Source organism: Colletotrichum spaethianum (assembly GCF_022836535.1).
Source record: "Colletotrichum spaethianum MAFF 239500 DNA, contig04, whole genome shotgun sequence".
NCBI classification, from domain to species: domain Eukaryota; kingdom Fungi; phylum Ascomycota; class Sordariomycetes; order Glomerellales; family Glomerellaceae; genus Colletotrichum; species Colletotrichum spaethianum.
This window is the reverse complement of record NW_026054774.1, coordinates 1,687,948-1,709,677: the sequence shown is the minus strand read 5'-3', so window position 1 is coordinate 1,709,677 and position 21,730 is coordinate 1,687,948. Positions and strand designations below refer to the sequence as shown.

General features: G+C 56.9%; 6 protein-coding genes across 6 annotated transcripts; 3 read left to right on the top strand and 3 right to left on the bottom strand.

Annotated features, from left to right (window-relative positions):
* Positions 1-655: 655 nt before the first annotated feature.
* ColSpa_02522 (tRNA pseudouridine synthase 1) lies at positions 656-3,321 on the bottom strand (the record flags this gene model as incomplete). The annotated part of the gene is made up of 2 exons (XM_049268734.1): positions 656-1,219; positions 1,819-3,321. The coding sequence occupies 2 exons, from the start codon at positions 3,319-3,321 to the stop codon at positions 656-658; spliced, it is 2,067 nt and encodes a 688-aa protein (XP_049124691.1).
* Positions 3,322-4,066: 745 nt separating this feature from the next.
* On the bottom strand, positions 4,067-4,837 carry ColSpa_02521 (uncharacterized protein; the record flags this gene model as incomplete). The annotated part of the gene is made up of 1 exon (XM_049268733.1): positions 4,067-4,837. The coding sequence occupies one exon, from the start codon at positions 4,835-4,837 to the stop codon at positions 4,067-4,069; it is 771 nt and encodes a 256-aa protein (XP_049124690.1).
* Positions 4,838-5,123: 286 nt separating this feature from the next.
* ColSpa_02520 (uncharacterized protein) lies at positions 5,124-7,154 on the bottom strand (the record flags this gene model as incomplete). Its single annotated transcript, XM_049268732.1, has 1 exon — positions 5,124-7,154. The coding sequence occupies one exon, from the start codon at positions 7,152-7,154 to the stop codon at positions 5,124-5,126; it is 2,031 nt and encodes a 676-aa protein (XP_049124689.1).
* Positions 7,155-11,046: 3,892 nt separating this feature from the next.
* On the top strand, positions 11,047-12,522 carry ColSpa_02519 (putative alpha-galactosidase B; the record flags this gene model as incomplete). Its single annotated transcript, XM_049268731.1, has 3 exons — positions 11,047-11,470; positions 11,524-11,806; positions 11,859-12,522. The coding sequence occupies 3 exons, from the start codon at positions 11,047-11,049 to the stop codon at positions 12,520-12,522; spliced, it is 1,371 nt and encodes a 456-aa protein (XP_049124688.1).
* Positions 12,523-17,831: 5,309 nt separating this feature from the next.
* ColSpa_02518 (endo-1,3(4)-beta-glucanase) lies at positions 17,832-18,953 on the top strand (the record flags this gene model as incomplete). The annotated part of the gene is made up of 2 exons (XM_049268730.1): positions 17,832-18,232; positions 18,293-18,953. The coding sequence occupies 2 exons, from the start codon at positions 17,832-17,834 to the stop codon at positions 18,951-18,953; spliced, it is 1,062 nt and encodes a 353-aa protein (XP_049124687.1).
* Positions 18,954-21,091: 2,138 nt separating this feature from the next.
* On the top strand, positions 21,092-21,689 carry ColSpa_02517 (uncharacterized protein; the record flags this gene model as incomplete). Its single annotated transcript, XM_049268729.1, has 2 exons — positions 21,092-21,268; positions 21,321-21,689. 2 exons carry the CDS (start codon positions 21,092-21,094, stop codon positions 21,687-21,689), a joined length of 546 nt encoding a protein of 181 aa, XP_049124686.1.
* Positions 21,690-21,730: the final 41 nt, after the last annotated feature.

The window sequence follows — 21,730 nt, the reverse complement described above, 5'->3', positions numbered from 1 at the left end:
ATATATCTCTGGGCCTGAGATATGCAGCATTTAGACATTCGAAGGAAGAAACGCGTAGATAAACAAGTATGGCAACACCTGTCAGTGGCTGGAATTGTGGAAGGATAGGCCGAAGCTTATGTAAAGGGAGAGCGCACGGGCCATTGCTGGAGTGTACCTGCAGCACTTACCAATTCCAATTCAGGCAGTAAGGCATCAGTCAGCTAGGTACGCAGTTTCCCTGCTGAAGCTGGCCGTGACGCGAGCATGGAGCTGCCTGAGCTACTCCCCCAAGTCAACCTCAAAGAACCCCATTGTCCATTCCAACCGCAACCTCACCCGCCCCTTCCACTCCGACGACGACCACCACCACCACCACAGCAATCAGAGTCCACACGTCTGATTCTCTCGATCTCCAATAACCGAATAATCTCGCCTACATACCCCGCTCGCCGACCGTCGAGATGGACAGCCTTGTAGCCAAGTACAGCCGCCCGGCGTTCGAGCAACACAACGCCTTCCGAGACGATGAGCAGGAAGACCTTGAGCTCATGGGCGGTGCGCCGCCTCTGTCGTTGAAGTTTGCCATGCCCCCCGTCGCACATGTGAGCTTACTACCTTAACTGTCCCTCCTTCGATAACCCGTGCAATCATCCAGTGATACTGATACAACCCCTCAATCTAGCCTTCCTCGTGGCTCCGCGCAGCAACAGACGACCGCTCCAACCCCGACTGCCCCATCAAGATCGCCCACGGCACAACGACCCTCGCCTTCCGCTTCCAGGGTGGCATCATCGTCGCCACCGACTCCCGTGCCACAGCCGGAAACTGGATCGCCTCGCAAACAGTCAAGAAGGTCATCGAGATCAACTCGGTACTCCTGGGCACCATGGCCGGCGGCGCTGCCGACTGCCAGTACTGGCTCGCCTGGCTCGGCATGCAGTGCCGCCTTCACGAGCTCCGCCACAAGCGCCGCATCTCGGTCGCCGCCGCCTCCAAGATCCTCGCCAACCTCGTCTACTCGTACAAGGGCATGGGCCTCAGCATGGGCACCATGTGTGCCGGCGTCACCAAGGAGGAGGGCCCCGCGCTCTACTACGTCGATTCGGACGGCACTCGCCTTCCCGGCAACCTTTTCTGCGTCGGCAGTGGTCAGACCTTCGCCTACGGTGTCCTGGATGCTGAGTACCGCTACGACCTGACGGACCAGGAGGCGCTCGACCTCGGCAGCCGGAGTATCCTAGCCGCCACCCACCGAGACGCCTACTCTGGTGGTTTCATCAACCTGTACCACGTCAAGGAGGAGGGCTGGGTTAAGCACGGATTCAACGACACGAATCCCATCTTCTGGAAGACGAAGCTGGAGAAGGGCGAGTTCACCAACGTTACGGCCGACTTGGACTAGATGTTGGGCGAAACAGGCTATGATGAGTTGTCGCTGAACTCGTTTGGATCATGGGATTCTACACAGACCACAGAAATCAGCCAGTCGGCTACGCTGGCCGAGCGGGACACCGGCGGCATCCCAACCCTTGTCACTATACGGTGCAGGAGAAACCAGGAACGACTTTGATTTCCATGCATCGGGACGAATAGAACGGTCACATTACGGCAGGCGATGATGGAGGGAAGGGCAGCTGCGCAGGAGGGAACACGGGCTGTCAGGCTGTCTCTGTAGGCACTGGTACTCAAGGAAGGGTGCTGGTGTCATGTAACTTGTAAACTAGATCCACGATACAAGTTCATTCTTTACGCTTTTGTCGCTGCAGTATTGTTACAGGTGATGTTACACTAAAATACAAGGGGGGGTATCATGGCTTTTCACTCATCTCTTCTTACCCAGCCGCCGAGGCCGAGGATCCCGCCCTCGTCGCTTGCGGGGTCAATCGACCACTTCCGCTCGGGGTGCACAGAGAGCTCGCTCTCCCAGCCGGCCTCGTACATCTCCATGCCGGTCCAGGCGATCATGGCCGCGTTGTCCGTACACAGCGCGGGCGGGGGCGCCGTGAGCTCGACGTGCCCGAGCCCGCGGACGTCGAGGGTCCTGCGCAGGACGTGCATGAGGAAGCGGTTGCTCGCGACGCCGCCGCTGACGACGAGCGTCTTGACGGCGTCCCTGAGCTCCGGCTGGGCGGCGAGAGCGAGGAAGACGCGGCTGGCGAGGTGTTCGAACAGGAGACGCATGGCGGCGCGGGCGAGGCATCGGCGTTCCTCGAGGGGCATTGCGTCGGCGTCGGGCTTCGAGGTTGCAATCTTGTGGATCTGGCTGCCGAGACCGGCGAAGGCGTAGGACAGAGCGCGGGAGGTGGCGAGGGGCGGGGTCAGGGACCAGGAGTAGGGGGATGCGTAGGTGGTGATTTCGTCGACGCGGCGGAGGGGCGGGGCGTACTCGTAATCGTGGCCTTGCGAGGACGACGGAGAGGCGGCGAAGGACTCTGGGAAGGCGAAGCGTTCGAGGAGGGCGCCGTACATGACGTCGCCGTGGGAGGCCAGCACGTCCGGGGGCAGGATGTGGCGCGCCGCCTTGTCGAGGGCGTCGCCGACGGCAACGTCTATCGAGGTGGCGAGGATGCGGTGGTCGGTGAGGGAGCGGGAGTGGACGAGCTGGGTGTGGCCGCCCGAGACGAGGAGGGTGAGGAAGGGGTATTCGGGTGTTACGGGGGACGAGGCCGAGGCTGGGTCCGGGGAGGAAGAGGAGGCGGGCGAAGTAGGCCGGTCGAGGGCGGAGACGAGGCGCGGGGTGAGGGCGTGGGCTTGCATGTGGTTCACGGCCAGGAGCGGGACCTGCCACGCCGTCGCGAGCCCCTTTGCCGTCGCGAGGCCGGAGGCGAGGTTTGCGGACATGCCGGGGCCGCGGGTCACCGTCACAAAGGTGGGTTTCTGGCGTGGAACGCCCGAGACTGTCATCGTGCCGCCGCCGCCGCCGCCGCCGTATCGTGCGGCGGTTACCCTCGCGACAGACCCCAGGGTACCATCATCATCTTTGGGGTGTTCTTCGACGGGCGGCAGGGAGGCGAGGGCCTCGGCGACGAGAGGCGCGAGGTGCGCGTCATGAGAGCGCAGGGCGACGGGCGGGTAGACGCCGCCGTAGGCTGTGCTATCGCACGTGATCTTGCGGTTGAAGTGCAGGGTCGCGCGGCCGTGGGGGCCGGGGTCCTTGGAGAGGAGAGCGACGCAGGTATCGTCGCACGAAGTTTCGATGGCGAGAGTCAGGAGGGTCCGACGGCGGTGGTCGTGTTGGTGGACGGCCAGCGTCGGCGCCGGGTTACTGCGGAGGAGGGTGCGGCGAGGAGAGAGAGACGGTGTGCGCCATCGTGCGAGGGTTGCGGCGGGAGGGCGCATTGGGGTTTCGCATGTGCTTGAGGAGTGTTGGGGGGAGGCCTGGTGGTGGTAGTAGTAGTGATGTCGCGAGAAGTTTAAGAGCTCTTATCTTATCGGCTTCTTGGTCTTATCATATCCACACCGAGACTCACCGACTTACACGTCCCACACGTTCTACACTGTGGCGCCACATCGTCTGGAACTGCAACCCCAGAGGCATCCATGGGAACAATCAGCTTTCACTCTGCGCGATGTTTGTGGTGTATATCTCGTTCTGGTGCATCATGTTTCGCAGCCAGCTAGAAGACTCCGTGCACGCTACCTAGCTGGGATAATTCATACAAATGCTGTCACCGACGACGAGGAGGGATACTTTATTGGTATTTCCTACTGGTTTCTCCACAACTAATCATTTCGAGTTCTTTTTTTTCGCCGACTCGTTACCCCCAGCGAGATAACAACGAGAGGAAGGGAACGCCACCTGAATCTCAGAGTATAATCACTCCTGTACTTGACATGGTCCGTCAAGCCGTACTCTACCACTCCGAGGGAAATCATGACGATTTCTCAGACGATAGTTGATTACATACTATGCAGATGCTAGCTGCCATGCATTTTTTTGGTTTCCTATGTTTCCCCCATATGCCATGCAATGTCCAATACTGATGCCATTCCCGTATCCATGTCCAATCGTATTCATATCCATGTCGATATCCATATCCATACTCAATGTTTGTTTCCTGTAATGATGTTTCCGTATCTCTCATCAGTTTCCACTATCCCTCCTGGCGATAAAGTTCGCCCACTCGCACCGGCATCCACCAGTACCGCCATCAAACCCCCCAAACGATGCATCCTTATCCTTGCGCGGGTTCACCAACGTGCCACCAAAGCCAATATCATTGGGCAGCAGTTTTGGGTTCGCCGTGTCGATTCCCTGGCGGTCAGTGACAGGCCAGTGCCACACAAACTTGTCGCCCGACTGGCCGCCGTGGGTGTCTGTTTTGACAGTGACGGGGTAGGGCATCGAACCCTGTTTCTCGCCGTCGTTGGACGTCAGGAGCTGTGTGTTGTCTTCGGAGCGAGTCCAAATCTGTACGAGAAAGCGTGTCTGGGACCACGTCACAAGAAATTTGGCCTCGCTGCGGCGGGAGCCGCCGTCCTTGTCGAGGGGCACATTGCTCTCGCCATCGGTGCCGTTGAGGGTGGTGACGGACTTGAGGTAAATGGTGCGCTTGAAGTAGGTGTAGAAACCGTAGTGCTCCGTCGGCAGGCCGCGGTCGTAAAGACGGACAGGCTGCTGAAGAGCATGAGGGAAGAGTTGGGCGGGGGCTCCAGTGCCGTCTGCTTCGAGGTCCGGGGCTGGCAGAGAGACTGAGATATCCCCGAGGGGCTGCTCAGAATTTTGACGCCTGTCCAAGGCGTTGGGGCCGACTGTTTCGTTTGCGGAGTTAAGAATGCTGAGATAAAACGGCGTTGGCTCGCCGGCTTTGCTATCAGAGACGATGCCGTCCGTCGTATTTCCGAGGAAGTACATTTCCTCAAAGGACGGGGAGACGGGCTCGGCGTAAAGGCTGGGTTCTGCCTCCGGATGTATGCTCCAGCTCTGGCGATGATTCCGCCAAAGGTCAAATCCCGCTTCCGGGGGCTAGACCCAGGTCGCGGAGGTTCGCCGTTGGGTACATCCCACAGGTTACGGGTGTTGTTGTCCCACTGGATCTGCATAATGAAAGTCGGCTGGTTAGGGCGATAAGGAGCCACAGAATCCTGTTCTTCCTTGGGAAGTGCGCAGCTCCAAACGGTCGAGGGACTACTGCAGCCAGTTACGGCCGCCGTGTTGTCTGGACCCACGACAGAGAGCACTCCAGTAGGCATTGGGGGAAGTTGGTCAGGTTGACAAAGATGCTGTCAACCGGCGCAGCGGCGCTGTTGCGAGGAATGAGCGTAACGCAGAGGACAATGATGAGGATGCTCAGGGCGAGACTGGCCCCGCACACTCCCAGGCACACACGCCTTCTCTTGCGGCCCTCACGGCCACTGCGGCCGTAGCAACCGCTTGCGGGGATACACCAACGACCCTTCCAGAAGCCACCGAGCTTACGAGCTGCTATTTCCTCCTTTTCGTGACGTCGGCGCTCACGCTCGACCCGATGACTGTCTCCTGATGCCGCCAGAAAATGTTCCTGGGGCACGAACGTACCCGCGAGCCTTTCCGGAAGACGGCCATGTATGCCCTGGGCAGGGCTGTTGCCTCGCGCCGGTGGCGTCAAGGGAATGTCGGTCATGTTGATGCCGCCTTGTGAACTCATCGTACCATTGATGGCTGGTGAAATCGGTCCCGGAGATGGCGGGTACAGCGCTTGCAGAGGATGGCCTGCGGGAAAGACAGCTCGGTATCTGACGGCTTTTTGCTGTTGCGGCGGCGAGTATGGTGGCGGTTGCTCTGAAATAGAAGGGCTCGGCTCAGCAAGAGGAACCTTCTCTGACTGAACTTGAAGTCTCGGGGTTGCTGAGCGAGAGGGGGACGCGGGCGACGGGTCGCGTCGGTCCATAAGCGGCGATGGACTTCTCCTCGGTGTAGGAACTCTGACGATCGGCGCCTGATTACTGCGCGGTGATGGTTTAGGCGATGCTGGAAGGCCGGGTTTGTAAATAACGGCTGGTTGTACCTGTGCTGGTTTGGGAAGTTCGAACTCCGAGTCTTTATTTTTGGAGACGGGTGTATTTGTAGACTTTTCCCTCCACCATTCACCATCTTCAGCTGCTTTGACTGGCTGTGATCCGGACTTGGTCGGGACAATGGGACTCTTCCTCTCCATAAAGGGTGTCGTGATATGGTCCCACCAACCACGTGCCTGAGTAGCTGCGCTGTCCGGACTCTTTGATACCTCTTTGGCCTTTGTTGACCTTGGACGGTTCGAAGCCGCTCCGTCTTCTTCGAACAACGTGCATGGGCTGCCTCCGTCGTCGTCGTCCTCGTCGTTGTCCTTGAGGACGACACTGACCACTCTTTCCTGTCGCTTGTAGGTGGAGGGAACAGAGGGTACAGGGGGGGCGTCGTGAGCCACTCGCACCCCGAGACCAGTAGCTTGGGAGTATATGCTGGATGAGCGGTGGGAAGGCTGGAAGGAAGATGTCGTGTCGGGTGTGTCAGGGCTCCAGACTGATCTTTGCTGCGAAGGAGTCAGAGGAGTGACAGTATTTTGCTTGCTTGCCACCGGTGGGTTGTTGTCATATTTGGGCGGCAGGTCATGTGGTGTCTCGAGAACTGCTGTGTGGGGGCTGATTTCCCTTCCAGCCATTTCTGATGGCAGGGCGATACCGATGACGATAGGGCGGTCATTTGGGGAAAGGTCTTGCTCGAGCGGGCTGCGCCTGATGCTTTGAGGGGACTGGCCGCTCTGGTCGGTTTTCTTCTTGAGCCAGTTCCAGTTGCCGACGGAAGCAGAGTTGGGTGACCCCTCGAGGGCCCTAAGAGCGGCGGCATCGACAAACTTCGGCTGCTGCAAGTCGGGATTCCGGCTTTGTTGAGCAGCTCGTTGCTGTTGCAGGGCCGTCATATCCGTCACTACCTTAATACCAGCCTTCGCGTTCTGCGCCTTCTGTCGTTGACGGGATTTTAGACGCCTCAGTTTCTGGACGGAATACCGAGGCTGCGAATATCTTGTGGAAGCAGGTTTGTTCGGCTTCAGTGGGCTGGGAGCAGCCGTCTTGTCCATGATGAGCTCTTGGTCGTCTTCCATGATAGGCGTGACCACATCTTCATCCTCCCAGTCTTCCCAGTCATCTCTCTCATTGTGAGTTCGGTATTCTTGAGGTTGCCGCCGGGGCGTTGAGGTTCCGTTTAAGGACATGTCGCCGTCCTCGTCGTCGTCGAAATCTAGTATCGCCGTGACGGACTTTCTGAGTGAGTGCGTACACGTCGAACCAAGATGTCGAGATAGTTTGACGAGTAGAATAAATATCGAGTCAACAGTTTTTAACAAATGAGAAGTCTGTAATCCAATGATGAGATTACTTTGTCGTCGAGGGTTGTGTCAGAAGGTGACAATGTGTTGTTGTATGGGCAAGATGGAAAAAGGGAAGGAAGGGAAGGCTCAAAGGAGAGCTGAAACGATTGACAACTAACTCGCTCAAATGGAATACTCGGTTGTGAGTTGTGAACAGGCGCACAATGGAACAAGAAAAGGGAAACCGGATGTCCACCCACCGAGCGTTCGACTAGGTTTGAAATCACGAAACAAGCAGGAGCACAACAGCGCGGCAGGAGTAGCTGGCTTCATTATATGACTGGGACTCGTTCACCAGACGGCGGCTTTCAGTTCATGGGTCGCCGCCAGGCCCCATGATGTTTGGCTGGACGATGCAGAGATAGTATGAGGTAGGCGCCCAGTTGAGCATCTCGAGCTTCTGATTGGTCGTCGTGCCGCTGACCAGCTCTCGGGCCTGCACAGGCGACCGCGCTGCTGGCCATTCATTCGGCCGCGGTTCTCAGAGGCCTACATGGCTCTGCGGCATGCAGGACACCCAGGAACCCGATGGCTGCTTCATCTCACAAGGCGCGAATCAAAGCATGGAGTGAGCCACGACGGGTAGATCGTCTGTGGTTGAGGTAGGGGAAATGGATACCATGGAGTGGCTTGACACAAACAGCTTGAGTACCTAGTGCACGGTGCTGTGGCTGATGGGATGCGTATTACCTAATCACGCCTCCAACACCGGTCCGACCGTCTGACAGTGGTGAGGTGTCCTTCCGTACTCCGTGGCCTTGCCGTGTGTGGAGGCCGAGATAGTTCCTGTTCCCGGATGCACTCTCGGAAGGCTGCCGCTCTCCCGTCCAGGCTGTGCTCCCGCAATTTCTCCCTCACACTTTGATTGAGGTGTCACGACAGCCGTTGAAACGAACTGAGTATTGTATCTGATACCCGTTCCGGCGACTTGCTGAGATGCAGTCTTCTTCAACATGATTGTTCGGAATTCCAATCTGATCACAGAAATTTCACATGAAGGGCGTCAACACATACAGTCGTAGAAAATTCCTCTCCTATTTGCGCCAAGCTCGGTCGCCCCGTCCATCAGTCCCTGGCATTAGGCATTGCATGGTCACCACAAGCGACCTAGTTAACTGTTCAAGTACCTAACACATCTTAGCGGCCAGAACTACTTCGGACGACACATACATAACAGAGGCCAGGCTGCATCGGTCCATACGTCGTCCCGTCTTACGTGTCTGCACGTCAACCCAAACTCCTTATTGCTACAACCTCAAGTACTTGTTTTGGCCATGAACGGAGGAATAAGCCCCGACACGTCCGGTCTCAGGTGCTAAGCAGGTGGACGGGATGAAGTGGCTGTGCACCCCGTTGCCTCGCAGACGGCTCCAGGGGCTGCCAGTCGCAAAATCCGCTCATTGCTAGAGCAGAGCGAGAGCAAAACCACAACTAAATAACCGTTTGTAAGATGATGCAAATTTCCGTGTGCTCGTCAACGGCATGGGAAGCTAGTCGGCCGTCTGAATGTTACGGAGCCGCACGGCAGCGCCGGCTCCAAAGTCAAAGCCATTGCCCTTTCGACAAGGCGGTGACCCTGCCGACTTGCTTAACTCTGCTGGTGTTACCGAAACGGCGTGGTTAATTTAAAAATTTGCCCGTACCGAGGGAGAATTAAGAAGAGAGAGGGGAAACCCCACTCGATCTTAAATGCAATCCTCAATCGGGAGGATCAAACACGTCAAGAATCACCTTGTTTGGAGTGGCCATGTAGTGTGCTGTCTTTTCTCTGGGGTTTCCGCGAAACTTGTCAGGCGCAACATTTGGACATAGTAGGCTCGTATTAGAAGCGCCTCACGAGAGACGTGCTGACTGAGTGACTGGCATTCCGAAGACGCAAAGGTTCTCCCGCAGGCGACTAGTAAATGAAGCGGCCCGACCTTGCTCGACATCCACTAGCATCTCAATTTAGCGCATTTGAGATCTCTCTCCCTGGCCAATGGTGGCTCTCCAATTGACTCGAGTCGCTGGCGTGGGGGAGAGAGCCCGCCCGCAAGGATGGCGCCCGTGGTTCGTGTCTTGACCATACGGTGCTTTTATTACCTCCTTACCTCAGCCGTACATTGTCACCCCTGATGTTTGTGATGAGTTCACAAGGCCAGGGGAAGACCAAGGGACCATCCGTCACTATCTCCCTTGGAGAGGGAGTCAAGATGGTTTACTGTTTTCTTTTCCCATAGATAAGATTCCGGTCCATGACATAGTTCCCGTCGCAACATTCGGACGATAGAGGCATTGGCTTTGGGGGGATAAGGGGCGAAGGTTCACAAACCGAGAGGCTAAACAGTTTTGACTGTGAGTCTGCAAGTACACTTGACCTGGCTTGGTGGCACAATCCCAGCATATGGCCATGTGTCGGCTACTCGAGTCAACGCAGGGCCCTGACGCAATGTCAGCGGACCACCAAACGACCTTGGCATCCAGGAGCACCCCATCCAAATAAAGATTAGGTAGACGCACAGGAAGGTATGACGGGGGGGTTCTGCTCCTACACACGGGCGAGAGACTCTCGGTCAAAAAGTAAGGGCTCGTTTTTTGATGAGGTACTATGTAGAGACAATGGGGTGGGTGGTTACTGGTGGAAGGCGTCTCTCCCTTATGATTGCGTCTTTGGCTCGGCTCCCATTTTGCAGATACGAGAGGATCAAATATAAACAAACCATTGGCAAATTGTCGCACAAAGGCAGTTGGTCCCTTTGAACTGGGACGTATTGCCCTCCGAATCCTACCTTCTTCCCTGCTAACAGCTTCTTCGCTTGTTGACCTGCCTTGGTTTGTCAACCCATTCCTCCTCCACGCCCTGTCTTTCTCCTCCCCCCCCCCCACCACGCCAGTGGCAGCCGGTGGTCAATCCTCTCTTTTCTGCTTGCAGCCACAGGCGATGCGAACGCCCTCTTTTTCGCTTCTCCCGTGTGCCTCGACCCCAATCGGCCGTCTTGCCACCAAAGAAAAAAGAGACCCCAGCCTGGAGACGACTCTCCTCCACTTCTCCCTAATAACTTTTTGCCTGCCCGCACCTGGCCCGTACCATCTACGCACCTCAAACTGGAAAGCCAACGAACCGAGCCCCGATTCCTTACAGCTGCCATACCTTGGGCCCTTGTGTTTACCACCTGCATCTTCCCCTGCCCGACCGACCACCTGTACAGCCTCACTCGGATTCCACGAACCACCAGAAGCTATTACGGAAGAGAGGGGACCCCCTTTTCGGATACGTCGACCCCCGTCCCTTTCTACCTCTACATTAGCGAGTCCATCTTGGCCATCGCGTTGTAACCAGACGGCTCGAAAAGTGCCATCTGGTCACAACCCTCGATAATCATTCATCCTGGATCAATCACAGCAATTTGCCGCCTCTTCGTCCTTCAGCGAACGCAGGCCAACACGTTCCCATCACCGACGCCGCTCTTCTGCATCTAGCGGGCTTGCCGTCACCGTTAACGGCCCAGGCGACCGTGGCTCTTCCCAACTCCTGGGAGTCCACGGCCAGCTGCCTGGTCTCGCGCCGATTCCTGGTACGTTTTGTCCCGCACCTACTCTCTTGCCCTCTTCAACCTGCAGTTTGATCCCGTGGCTCACATATGACCCTCCGCCCCGGCCTGCCACCAACACATGCACGGTTGGACAATACGAACGGAGGGACCCGCTTGCTGACATCTCGTGTTCTTTGAATGCTGCAGGCACCCCCAACACCGCAATGTCGCTTTCGCGCAGCCCATCGCCTATACCTGGTGGTGGCTGGGCCAGCCCTGGCCTGACCATCAACACCAGTGGCCGATCGAGTCCGAGCAGAGGCTTCTCAGCATCCAACGGCGCAACATCGCCTTGGGAGACCTCCAAGATGAGAACCGCAGGCATGAACGGATACCCGTCCTTCTCTACGCAGAACCAAGGCTTCTTCACACGACACATGCGCCGGATATCGAGTAGTCTGCCGCGATTCAACAATCATGGTCACTATGCTGAGAAGGAGAAGCTGGGTCGAGGATCATGGGCGGCACAGAAGGTACCTCTGGTGGGAAGGATACGGAGCGTCTTCGCGCGCATGGGGAGGAAGATGAAGCTGCGTTTGCTGATCCTTCTGCTATTCTCCCTGGCCATGACCGTGTTTTACAACACTCGTACGTTGGGAAACCCTCGGTGCACCCTGGACTTGTCGTTGACCATCCTACAGCTCTAGTATACCACTGGCGGAGACATTTTGGCGGCGGCCAAAAGTATGTCATCATCTTGGCGGCCAACGTAGGGGGAGGTGTCATGGAGTGGAAGGGCGCTCGCGAATGGGCCATCGAACGGGACAGCGTACGAAACAAGAAGAAGTACGCGAACCGGTGGGGATACGATCTCGAGATTGTCGACATGAGCACCAAGAAGCGATACGCACACGAATGGCGCGAGAGCTGGGAGAAGGTTGACTTCATCCGCTCCGCCTTCCGCAAGTATCCCAAAGCTGAATGGTATGTTGAGCACGCGGGACTTGGTGTCATCCAAGCTAACGTCTGGGCACAGGGTCTGGTGGCTTGATCTGAACACCTATGTGATGGAACTTTCGTACCCCCTACAAAACCATATATTCAACGACCTCAGCAAGCACGTCTACCGCGACATTAACGAGTTCAACCCCTTGAACATCAGCCACCCCTTCACCGACCCTTACCTAGATGAGGAGTCGCGAAGTCCCGTCGGCGACGGAAGGCCAGAGTCCATCAACTTGATGCTCTCTCAGGATTGCTCAGGCTTCAACTTGGGCTCTTTCTTTGTGAAGAGGGGCAACTGGGCGGACCGTATGCTCGACGTCTGGTGGGACCCGGTCGCCTACGAGCAGAAACACATGGAGTGGGAACACAAAGAACAAGACGCCCTGGAGCAGATGTACGCGACCCAGCCCTGGATCCGCAAGCATACGGCCTTCCTCCCGCAGCGCATGATCAACTCCTTCCCGCCGGGCGCATGCTCCGAGAACGGAAACGACACGCGCATTCACTACGACCAGAAGGACCGCGATTTCGTCGTCAACATGGCCGGCTGCGAATGGGGCCGCGATTGCTGGGGCGAGATGTACAACTACCGCGAGCTCAGCTACTACTTGAATCGCAATCCGTGGGAGCGCTTCAAGGAGGACCTCATCGCCGTCCTCTGGTTCAAGCTCACCGGCCAAAAAGTCAAGCTCTAAGACGACCAAAGACACGGTCCCGGTGCGCCTTTGCGCATCAATCCGCGGGCCACTTAATAACGGCTGGTCGACCGTGTTTCTCTTCCCACGCCCTGCTTATCCTATATAGGAACACCTATCTTGTATACCACACAAAATACGTATGCGAAGCCCGGGAGCTCGGGGCACCCTGATGTCCATACATCACGAGCGTTATGAAAGAACGATGTAGAAGCCGTACAACGAGGCGGTTGTTTGGACCAAGGGGCGGTATTACCAAAATGAAGGGAGTTTAATGTCGAGGGATAGGAGTATTTGGGTAGCTCGGTTCGACGGTGCGATGTGTAAAACACTATGGTGCTTATTTTTTTTTTTTTTGGCTGCAGCCATGCGATTCTACTGTTGCACTGGGCGTTATACGCCGTGGCATATCCAGAATTCGTGTAGAAGCATGGGCGGGAGCAGAGCCGTTTGGGAACCCCCCGGCTTCAAGAGCTGACGTCGCCTTCATGCCCCCGTCATATGAGCTGGCTTGCATTTGAGTGGCGTTATAAATCTATGCCTTATTACCTGTTCGCATATGTTGAACGAGTGAGACTCTGGGGTTTTGGCGGGCAACGGGAGGGTTATAACGACTGCTATGCTAAGCGTTGCCTGCCGTGGTGAAACGGCATGAGCTATATCCTCGGCTCCTGTCCCCGTCGTTGATAGCCTACCAAGAGCTCAAGTGACACTCGGGAACCGCCACTTGCGCTGCTGTCCAATTTACTTGAGTGCAGATCAAACACTTGAAGGACGCTCGACGGTGGATGCGGGACGCGCATGGCCTGCCACATGTCAGTTGGCAGCTTGTGCCGAATCAAGTCCTGATACGTAGGACGGCACGGCATGGCAGCCAACAAGCTTATCGCAGAGTCCTGGGATGGGAAGGAGTCTGGGCTGGGGCTTGGCGGCGGTGGCAGGCTGTCCCTTGCACCGGGAAGGGATCAACATCTGGGATTGATAGGGGAGGGATGAACTTTGGCTTCCTGGACGGTGCTCATTGGGCATCTTGCCCCCGGACAGTCAGGCACAGGAGCTCGGTTCCGGAGGACGAAGACGAAAAGGGGGACGGCATGGTTAAGTCCCCAACGGCTATGGGCATACATCTTTTCTTTCAATGCGTCGGGGTTGTCTGCCTTTTTGGGATATTCAGTGGGCGTACCTGGTCCAGCTCGTCCGCGCTGCATGAAAACGTTCATGACGATCACGTGTGGCTACGTAGTGGATGAGTTTGCGAACCTTTTTTTTTCTTTTTTTCGCCTCTGAAGATGGGAGTTCTGGTTTACGCAGGATTCAGGGACGTCGGCATTGCGACCTCGTCGGACAGGCGGAGGCGGCCACCGGTACGCTACGAATGATGCGGCGCCTTTGGGCTCCGCCCCGGAGGTGACCATCGCCGCTGTGGGCCCCGGGCTCTCTTCGCCTCTCTCAGGCCATTCTTTCTTTGTGTGTTTTTTACGGATTGTTTGCTCCGCCCAGGACCGAAGCTGTTGGATAACGGCACGACTCTATTACACGTGTCGAGACCGTTCTCTCTTCTTTTTTTTTCTTACCTTTTTTTTTTTTTTTTTTCGGTGTGCCCCATCGACAACTTTCACCGGGTCCCCCAGTCGCATGGCATCAACAAGTCAGGTAATACTGGGTCCAGGGCCCAGTAGGGGAAGGGATACCGGTTCCGCATATATTGATCTGCGCGCGCCGGCCGTTCGGATGGCAACTGCTTGTTTCTCGGGCTGATCGTCGGTTTTCCCCTGCTTCTAGAACCCCACGCAGGGGACTCGGGCGGGACGGTTCAGTTTGTCGGTGGACAATGTTGGGTAGATGTCGCCGTTGGAGCATTTGATCCGGCGAGGAGATGGGACTGGCATCTCTCCCACACCGACGGCGCACACGTTTTGCGTGTTCCCTGAGGGTCCTCCTCTGGTGCTCTGGGCGCGGGATGGATTGAGACGTTGGCTGCGCGCCGCAGCAAAGTGGGAATGGGGTGGGAAACAGATCTTTTGCCGTCCCATGTCATCCCCAACCCGTCGGCGCGCATCAACCGGGGGGTTCGCCCACGATCCTCGACGCAGCCCCGTGTTTCGACGCAGCCCGAAGACCCGAAAGGGAACATCGATGGGAACAGTACACTATGTAGAGATGTCAAGAAGGGGGCGGTCAAGGGGCTCGTGGGGAGACGGTTATCCGGCAAGGGATCACTGGCAGCAGTGTAGTCAGAGGTGGCTGTTGGATGGCGCGTTTTGGCTGGACCGCCCCCAGGTCCAACATCGCGAGGCCCCCAGCATGTGATGCGAGGCGATGCGATGTGATGCATGCTCTTCATGTCCGTAGGTGACACAAGACCAACACATTGGGATGGAGCGCCAAGGACGGCCGGGCCTAATTCGAGCCGCCCCCAAGCAAGAGCAGACGGGCTGAATAACGGCGCTGCAGACGATTGACGAGACGATGTACAGACCAGCAGGTCCGACGGAGAGCAAGAAAGAAAAAAAGAAAATCCACTCACGAAGCGGACGGATGCGACGTGGAGGCGCGCGCGTGCTTGTCTATGGGGTCCAACATTCCCGAGCGAGGCGAGGAGAAAGGATGCGCGATGCATGCCTGTCGTTCGCACGAGACCCATGGGAAAGTCGAGAGCCCAGTCCGAGACTGAGTCTCAAATGGGTTTGTGAGTCCGTGTGAGTGTTTCCGAACCGCAATGGTCGACTATGAACGACGCGCGTGTGCGCAGTGTTGCTGCCGGGAGCGCGAGTGTGGTTGGGCAAATGTTTCAATTCAGCCTGCCCACGGTCTGCCTCCCTCCCCCCCCCCCCCCCCCTCTGAATGCTGCCAATGTTTCTGAGAGGGTTTACCCCCTTCGAAAATGCATTCGAATGTTTCAAAGCCACCCGTGGGAACCGCCCCAGCAGCCCCCACCACACTACACAGTACATAGTATACCTGAGCGATTTGTGTCCAGCGCAGGGGCCGAGACTACTGTCAGGGGTGAAGGAGAGGAAAAGGTTGCGTTAGTTCGAGGGAGTGACAGTTGCGCGTGTGTGTGTGGTCAGGGGACGACCTGCAAGGAGCTTGTAAGCGCACCGCCAAAGAAGCGACTGCCGATAAGGTGTGTGGGTTGTGCCTTGTCTTGGCCGCCGATAGGTACTTTGAAAGAGTGACATCCTCCCCCCCTCGCCCCAGGGGCACACAACCGCACTGCAGGGCTACCCAGTAGGATGCCTCCTAGACTCAAGAGACAGCCGCCGCCGCTAGGGCGAGTGAGTGCCGCGTGCTCCAGACTGACGGGCCCCGCCGCCGCGGGAGCGAGACGATTGGACGTCCGTCCGCCCGCCCCCTGGCATGGCCCGCGTTTCGAAACGGCCACGACCACGACACCTCCACCAACCTTTCCCACACGCGCACACGCACGCCCGACGTCTAGAATCTTTGACGTCCAACCCGGCATCCAAACGGCTTGCCATCTGCGGCTACCTGTCTCTCCCTTTGCCTCTCGACCAGTGGTGGGCCATGTCCCAGGTCCTCCTGCCGGTCTTGGTTCCCTTTCCTTTTTTTCGTTCGTCCCATCTGAACCCTCCCACTCGCCCCTTGTCCCCATGATATAGGGTACCTGAGCCAGGAAACACTTTGACGATCCCTCCGCCCCCCCTCCATGAACCCAAGCGATGCCCCCCCCAATCCCTCCAGTCCCCGTCTTTTCTCAAAAAGCACGCACAAGCCCACCCACTCACACGTCAACTTGGGTCCTTGTCTCGACATCAGAGGACTCGCATGGCATCCTGTATGTATACAACGTTCTCTCGGCACCGAGTCGAGGGGAGGCAAAGGCACGAGCTGGGCTAGCCCTTTCTGCCCCTAATCACCCCATCTTCGCTCCGGGTCCTCTCCACCGTGCCTTTGCCCGTCTCCCGGGGACTCCCCTGGCAATCACCATCCATGGCAGGCCTTGGCGGGTAAACACATCGAAACGAGGACCTGTCGTTCGTTGGAAGTGAACCCTCGAGCACACTCCTTTGCGCAATCACACTTGCACTTACATGGCGCATGAAGCATGGGGGGGCAAGGACCGCCGAGGAGTTGGGCCGAGATGGCAAGCAAAGAGAGAGGTTTAAACAAAATAAAAACAGTCTCACCATGGTTCCGGGCTCAAGTCTAAACTGGGTCTTTGTGTGCCTATGGGGACGCGGCCTTGGGCAGAACTCGGTAGAACGGACGAGTGACAAGACAGAGAGATGGTTCGGATGGGACAAGTCACTTACAACGACCCCCAAATCGTGTCCGGTGGCCGGGGTTCTTGTCTCCCCCCCCCTCCACCATCGCCTTCTCCTCGAGCCGTATTTAGCTGACTGCATTCCCCGATGGGGTTGCGGCTCGTGAGTCCTGCGATGTGCCGTGCTTAGTGTTGGTCTTCTTCAACCTCCTTCAGCCTCTTTCAGCTTTTCTTCCCGCCCGTTTCGTGGCCCCCATTCACTTTTCTTCACTTCGCTTCTCAGCCCCCACGAGGCATCATCGCCTGTTCCAATCCTTCCCGGCTGAAGTTATCGTCATCGCGCAAGAGGTCCCACTCCTTGATCCCTCTGCCCTTGGTTCACATTTCACTTCCCCTCATCCGGTTTTTCATTGCCTAGCGCAAATACGAGGGCTCCGAGTCTGAGTCAAAACTTCACGGTCTAGTCAGCCTCTATTGAATAGGGCCCCAAGCAAAACCAAAAGAGGCCGCGCGCTGTGCGTCATTACTCATCTCACCAACTCACTCGACACGAGGTCCCCCGACCTGGCTCCTTCCCAAGTCTACCAAGAACGGCCAACGCTACCAATACCAAGCCCCAGCCGCATCGTATGCTTCTGGGCTTTCCACTCTTTTTTGGGGACAATAAACAACGGTTCAAATTCCTCGGAAGATAAACCCAGCCGCCCTTTCTCTATCCCTAGGTCTTGCCTAGACAGCCCAACGACGCAACAACACAGGACCAACTCGTCCCAACCAACCACCCAAAGTGACCGGCTCACTTCAGGACCAACGACATCATTCTTTTTTCTTCTTCTTCTTCATCGTATACATCTTGATTGATGTCCCTCTGACTCTCCCTCGTCCCATTTTGAGTCAAAAGTCTTTGGACACATTTCCCTCCTAGAGGCTTTCCCAAGTCTCTTCAACCCCTCATCCCAGCACACACATACACAACTTTGACTTTCAGCCCGTCGAGGTCCGCTGAAGGAAAAAGAAAAAGAAAAGGAGACACGCAAGCATTTCTCAAGAGCACGGAAGATCTCGATCGCATATCGCAAAGATGCCTTCGCACAAGATGAAGACGGTTCTGGTGGGCGCCGCCGCCCTCCTCCTCTCCTGCGCGCCCGGGCCGGCCCAAGCGCAGCAGAAGTACGTGCTCCATGACAACTTCGACAGCTCAAACTTCTTCAACGAGTTCAGCTTCTTCGACCAGGCGGACCCCACGAGAGGTTCGCAGGTGTACACAAGCGCGCAGACGGCCAACGACAAGGGCCTCGCGGGCTACGCCAGGGGCGGCATCTACCTGGGCGTCGACTCAAAGACTCAAGGCCAGGGTCGCCAGTCGGTGAGGGTGACCTCGAACAAGGCTTTCGACACGGGCTTGTTCATCGCCGATATCCAGCACATGCCGACGAGCAGCTGCGGTGTTTGGCCGGCGTTCTGGATGTTTGGCCCCAACTGGTAAGTGCTTCAATCCACCACCATGAGATGAGATGAACCGTCATCTAACCGCACTCGCAGGCCCAACTCGGGTGAGATTGACATCATCGAGGGCGTTAACACGCAAGAGTCCAACTCGGTGACGCTCCACACGGGGCCCGGCTGCAGCGTCACCAACGACGGCTCGCTCTCGTCGACGACGCTCAAGGACAAGGACTGCAACACTGGCACGGCCTTCACGGGGTGCGGCCAGACGACGGCCAGCAACCAGAACTACGGCGACGGCTTCAACGCCATCGGCGGCGGCGTCTACGCTGTCGACTTCAACAGCCAGGCCATCTCGGTGTGGTTCTTCCCGCGCAGCGCCATCCCCGGCGACGTCAGCTCGGGCAACCCGAACCCGGCCTCGTGGGGCCAGCCGCTGGCCAAGTTCAACGGCGGTGCCGGATGCGACATCCCCTCGCACTTCAAGCAGCAGAACCTTGTCTTCAACATTGCACTGTGCGGCGACTGGGCCGGCAAGGTGTGGGAGCAGAACGACGAGTGCAAGGCGCTCGCGCCGCAGTGCTCCGAATACGTGGCGGCGAACCCGCAGGCCTTTACCGAGGCGTTCTGGCTCATCAACTCCGTCAAGGTATACCAGTCCGACGGCGGCGCCAATGTTTCTGTTCCCTCGGGTGCGACGCCCACTGGGCGACCTTCTGGGTTCCCCGGCGCCTCGGGGTTTCCTGGAGCGAACTGAATAGTGGCTTAGAAAGGCAGGACTTGTCGAGTCCATCTGAACGGGAACGTTACACAGGATTACAAACGGGTGGTAGACGGTCAGGTACACACCCTGGCGTTGGAGGCTGGTTGCTTTCCATCCATTTTTGACGACATTTACGACTTTGTTTGGCTTCTTTGACGACATCTACTGAGTAGATGTTTTTCTAGGGACTGGTTTATCTCTTTCTTTCTTTTTCTCTTCTTCTGGACACGAAGAGAGATCTGGCGTTGTGGGCATGAAGAGGACTTCTGGAATTCCCAGCTTTGACGTTTGACGTGGGTACTGTCAGTCAGATACCCGAGAATTGGACTACTTTACCTCATCTTCCAGTTTATCTGGAACATGACAGCTGCTCGTGACTCCGTCCCAGTTCGCATTAAGCATGAAAACAGAGCTGTTTCGCCAAGCACTTCGGGGAAAAGTATAGTCGATCATCAAGTGTCAAAGGTCGACTCACCCCGAGTCAGAGATGGCGGCGCCATGGTGGAAAACAAAGCCGTTGGCTGTCGACGAAAGATTTTCCTCCAGCGTGGACAAGCAGGCTGCAAGACGCTACAAGATTCGCCCGAGCAAGATGGATCTCGCTATCGTTAATCCAAACGCCAGCGTCAGAGACTGGCGGGAGACAGGGTTTTCTCGACTCAGTGGCGTGCATACACGGCACCTGCCATCCGGAACAAGATTTCACTTGACGTCCCGAGATGAGATGTCGTGCAACTTTGAATGGGAGCAGCCACTAAGATCGACCGATTCTGTTATGTGATCAGGGTGTCGGGGTTCCTCGGAGGGCGGTACCGAAGCTGTTGGAATCGCCGGGAGGATTGACGTCCGATCTTCTCTTGGTCTAGGTTGCATGAAGTGGCAGAGCACCAAGACTCGAAACACGCTCAAAGAACCCATCTGAGCAGCCCAGGTGGGTGGCGCGACCAGATTTGAGGGCCATCGCAACCGAGGTGGGATGCACAAAGGGATGCGCGAAGGGGTGCAGGGAGGGAGCGCGTCAGGTGTGACGGAGATGTCAAAAAGGCTCGAGTCGGACCTCGAACACACGATTGAGAGTTGCGTGCCATGTGCTTGCCGCCCGGTGACGGTTCATCCAAGGCTCCCTTGTCCGCGGATCTTGTCATCCGAAGAGGCAATACGGGCCAGGAGTCAATATTAAGCGTGAAAAAGAAGAAGAGGCACACGGGGAAGCGTATGGTCAAGGCGGGAGCGACTCCGGGATCGCTTCTGAACGGAGTGAAGACCTGAGGAGTTTTGGGACGTTTACGAAGTGGATACAGTGACGGAAAAGTGGCGCCGTACCTGGCGCTAGTGGCCTTTTTCCCACGCGCCAGTTGGCGGCCGGAGGCTAATCCCCCACTTCTTCCAGACGGGCAAGTAAGGACCGCCCGATCGGGTTTAGCTACCTTGGGTTTGAAGCAGATCCACCATGATCTTCGACAGACTTCAAACTCGCAACCGCCACAGCCCAAACCTCGAACATGTCCAAAGCCGGTGGGATGTCGAACGCAGTCAGCCTAGACGGCCTAGTCGGAACCAAATACCTCGTCTTATTGGGTCGGGGAACGCCGAGAACGTAATCGACAGCGCTCGTAGATCCGCCCCTTGGCAAAGAAGCTTGTCTTCTCGATGGAGCTCTGCAAGGGTCGGCCCTGGCTCCTGTTGGTGTCGATGTTGCAGCCCGCCCAACCCTTATGTTGCAGCAAGGCTCGGATGAGACAGACACCCAGGAGCCATCACAGCTTTGAGATGCTGGTTCGGACGACCCAGGAGTCGGGCGCCTAAGGGGTATTGTCGCGAAGGTGAGATGATGTGCTTTGCCTGTCAGAGAAAGGCAAAGGTCGCCGAGCTACGAAGGGGGCCCTGGGGCAGTGATGAGGCAAGACTTACTATAGGGACATCTGGTATAAGATCCTCCCGCTGCCCCAGCCAATCTCTGTTATATTCTTTGTTCATCATCAACAACATCAGACTCAATAATAACCTTCCTTTCATTTTCCACAGCAGCGCTGTTCCACTCACTCTTTGCCAACCAATATCTTTTCAACTGTAAATATTCTTCTGTTTAACTTACCCACACCTTCCACCAACCAAGCAACCAGCCTACCAACATGTACTTCTCCAAGATCGCCGTTCTCTTCGCCCTCGCCGCCACCGGCCTCTCTGCCCCTGTCGACGCGGTCGATAAGCGTCAGGCCAAGATCCTGACCGTCCAGGACTATTCTCAATTCCAGGTCTCTGACGGCACTGGCGGCAAGGCTCTTGCTGAGGTTGCTCAGAAGTTCCCCGTACGTTCTCGGCTTGACATCTATCGTAAGGACCCAGGCTAACACGGCACAGGTCGACCAGATCAAGGCCAATCTCGCGGGAGTGAGCAAAGACGACCTGGCCATCCTTCAGGCCGCCCGCGTCGCCGCCGAAAGCGCCGAGACGGACGCTGGAGGCTTCAACGACGCCATCGCCAAGGCTTCGGGAGCCGACGCCGACGCCCTCAAGGTTGGCAAGATCAAGAACAAGGTCCTCAAGCTCCAGCTCGAGGTTCTGGGTCTTCAGGTCCAGCAGGCTCAGGGCGCCTCCAACCAGGCCAAGATTGACGCCGAGCAGAAGAAGCTGGACAACAACATCAAGCTCGACACGGCCGCCGCCGGCAAGGCGAGCAAGAGTGTCACCATCAATGCCACCTCCCAGCCCAAGGGCGGCAAGATCTAAAGGCCCGTTCCCATCAGTTATCCCGCTCCGAGGGCGGTGAG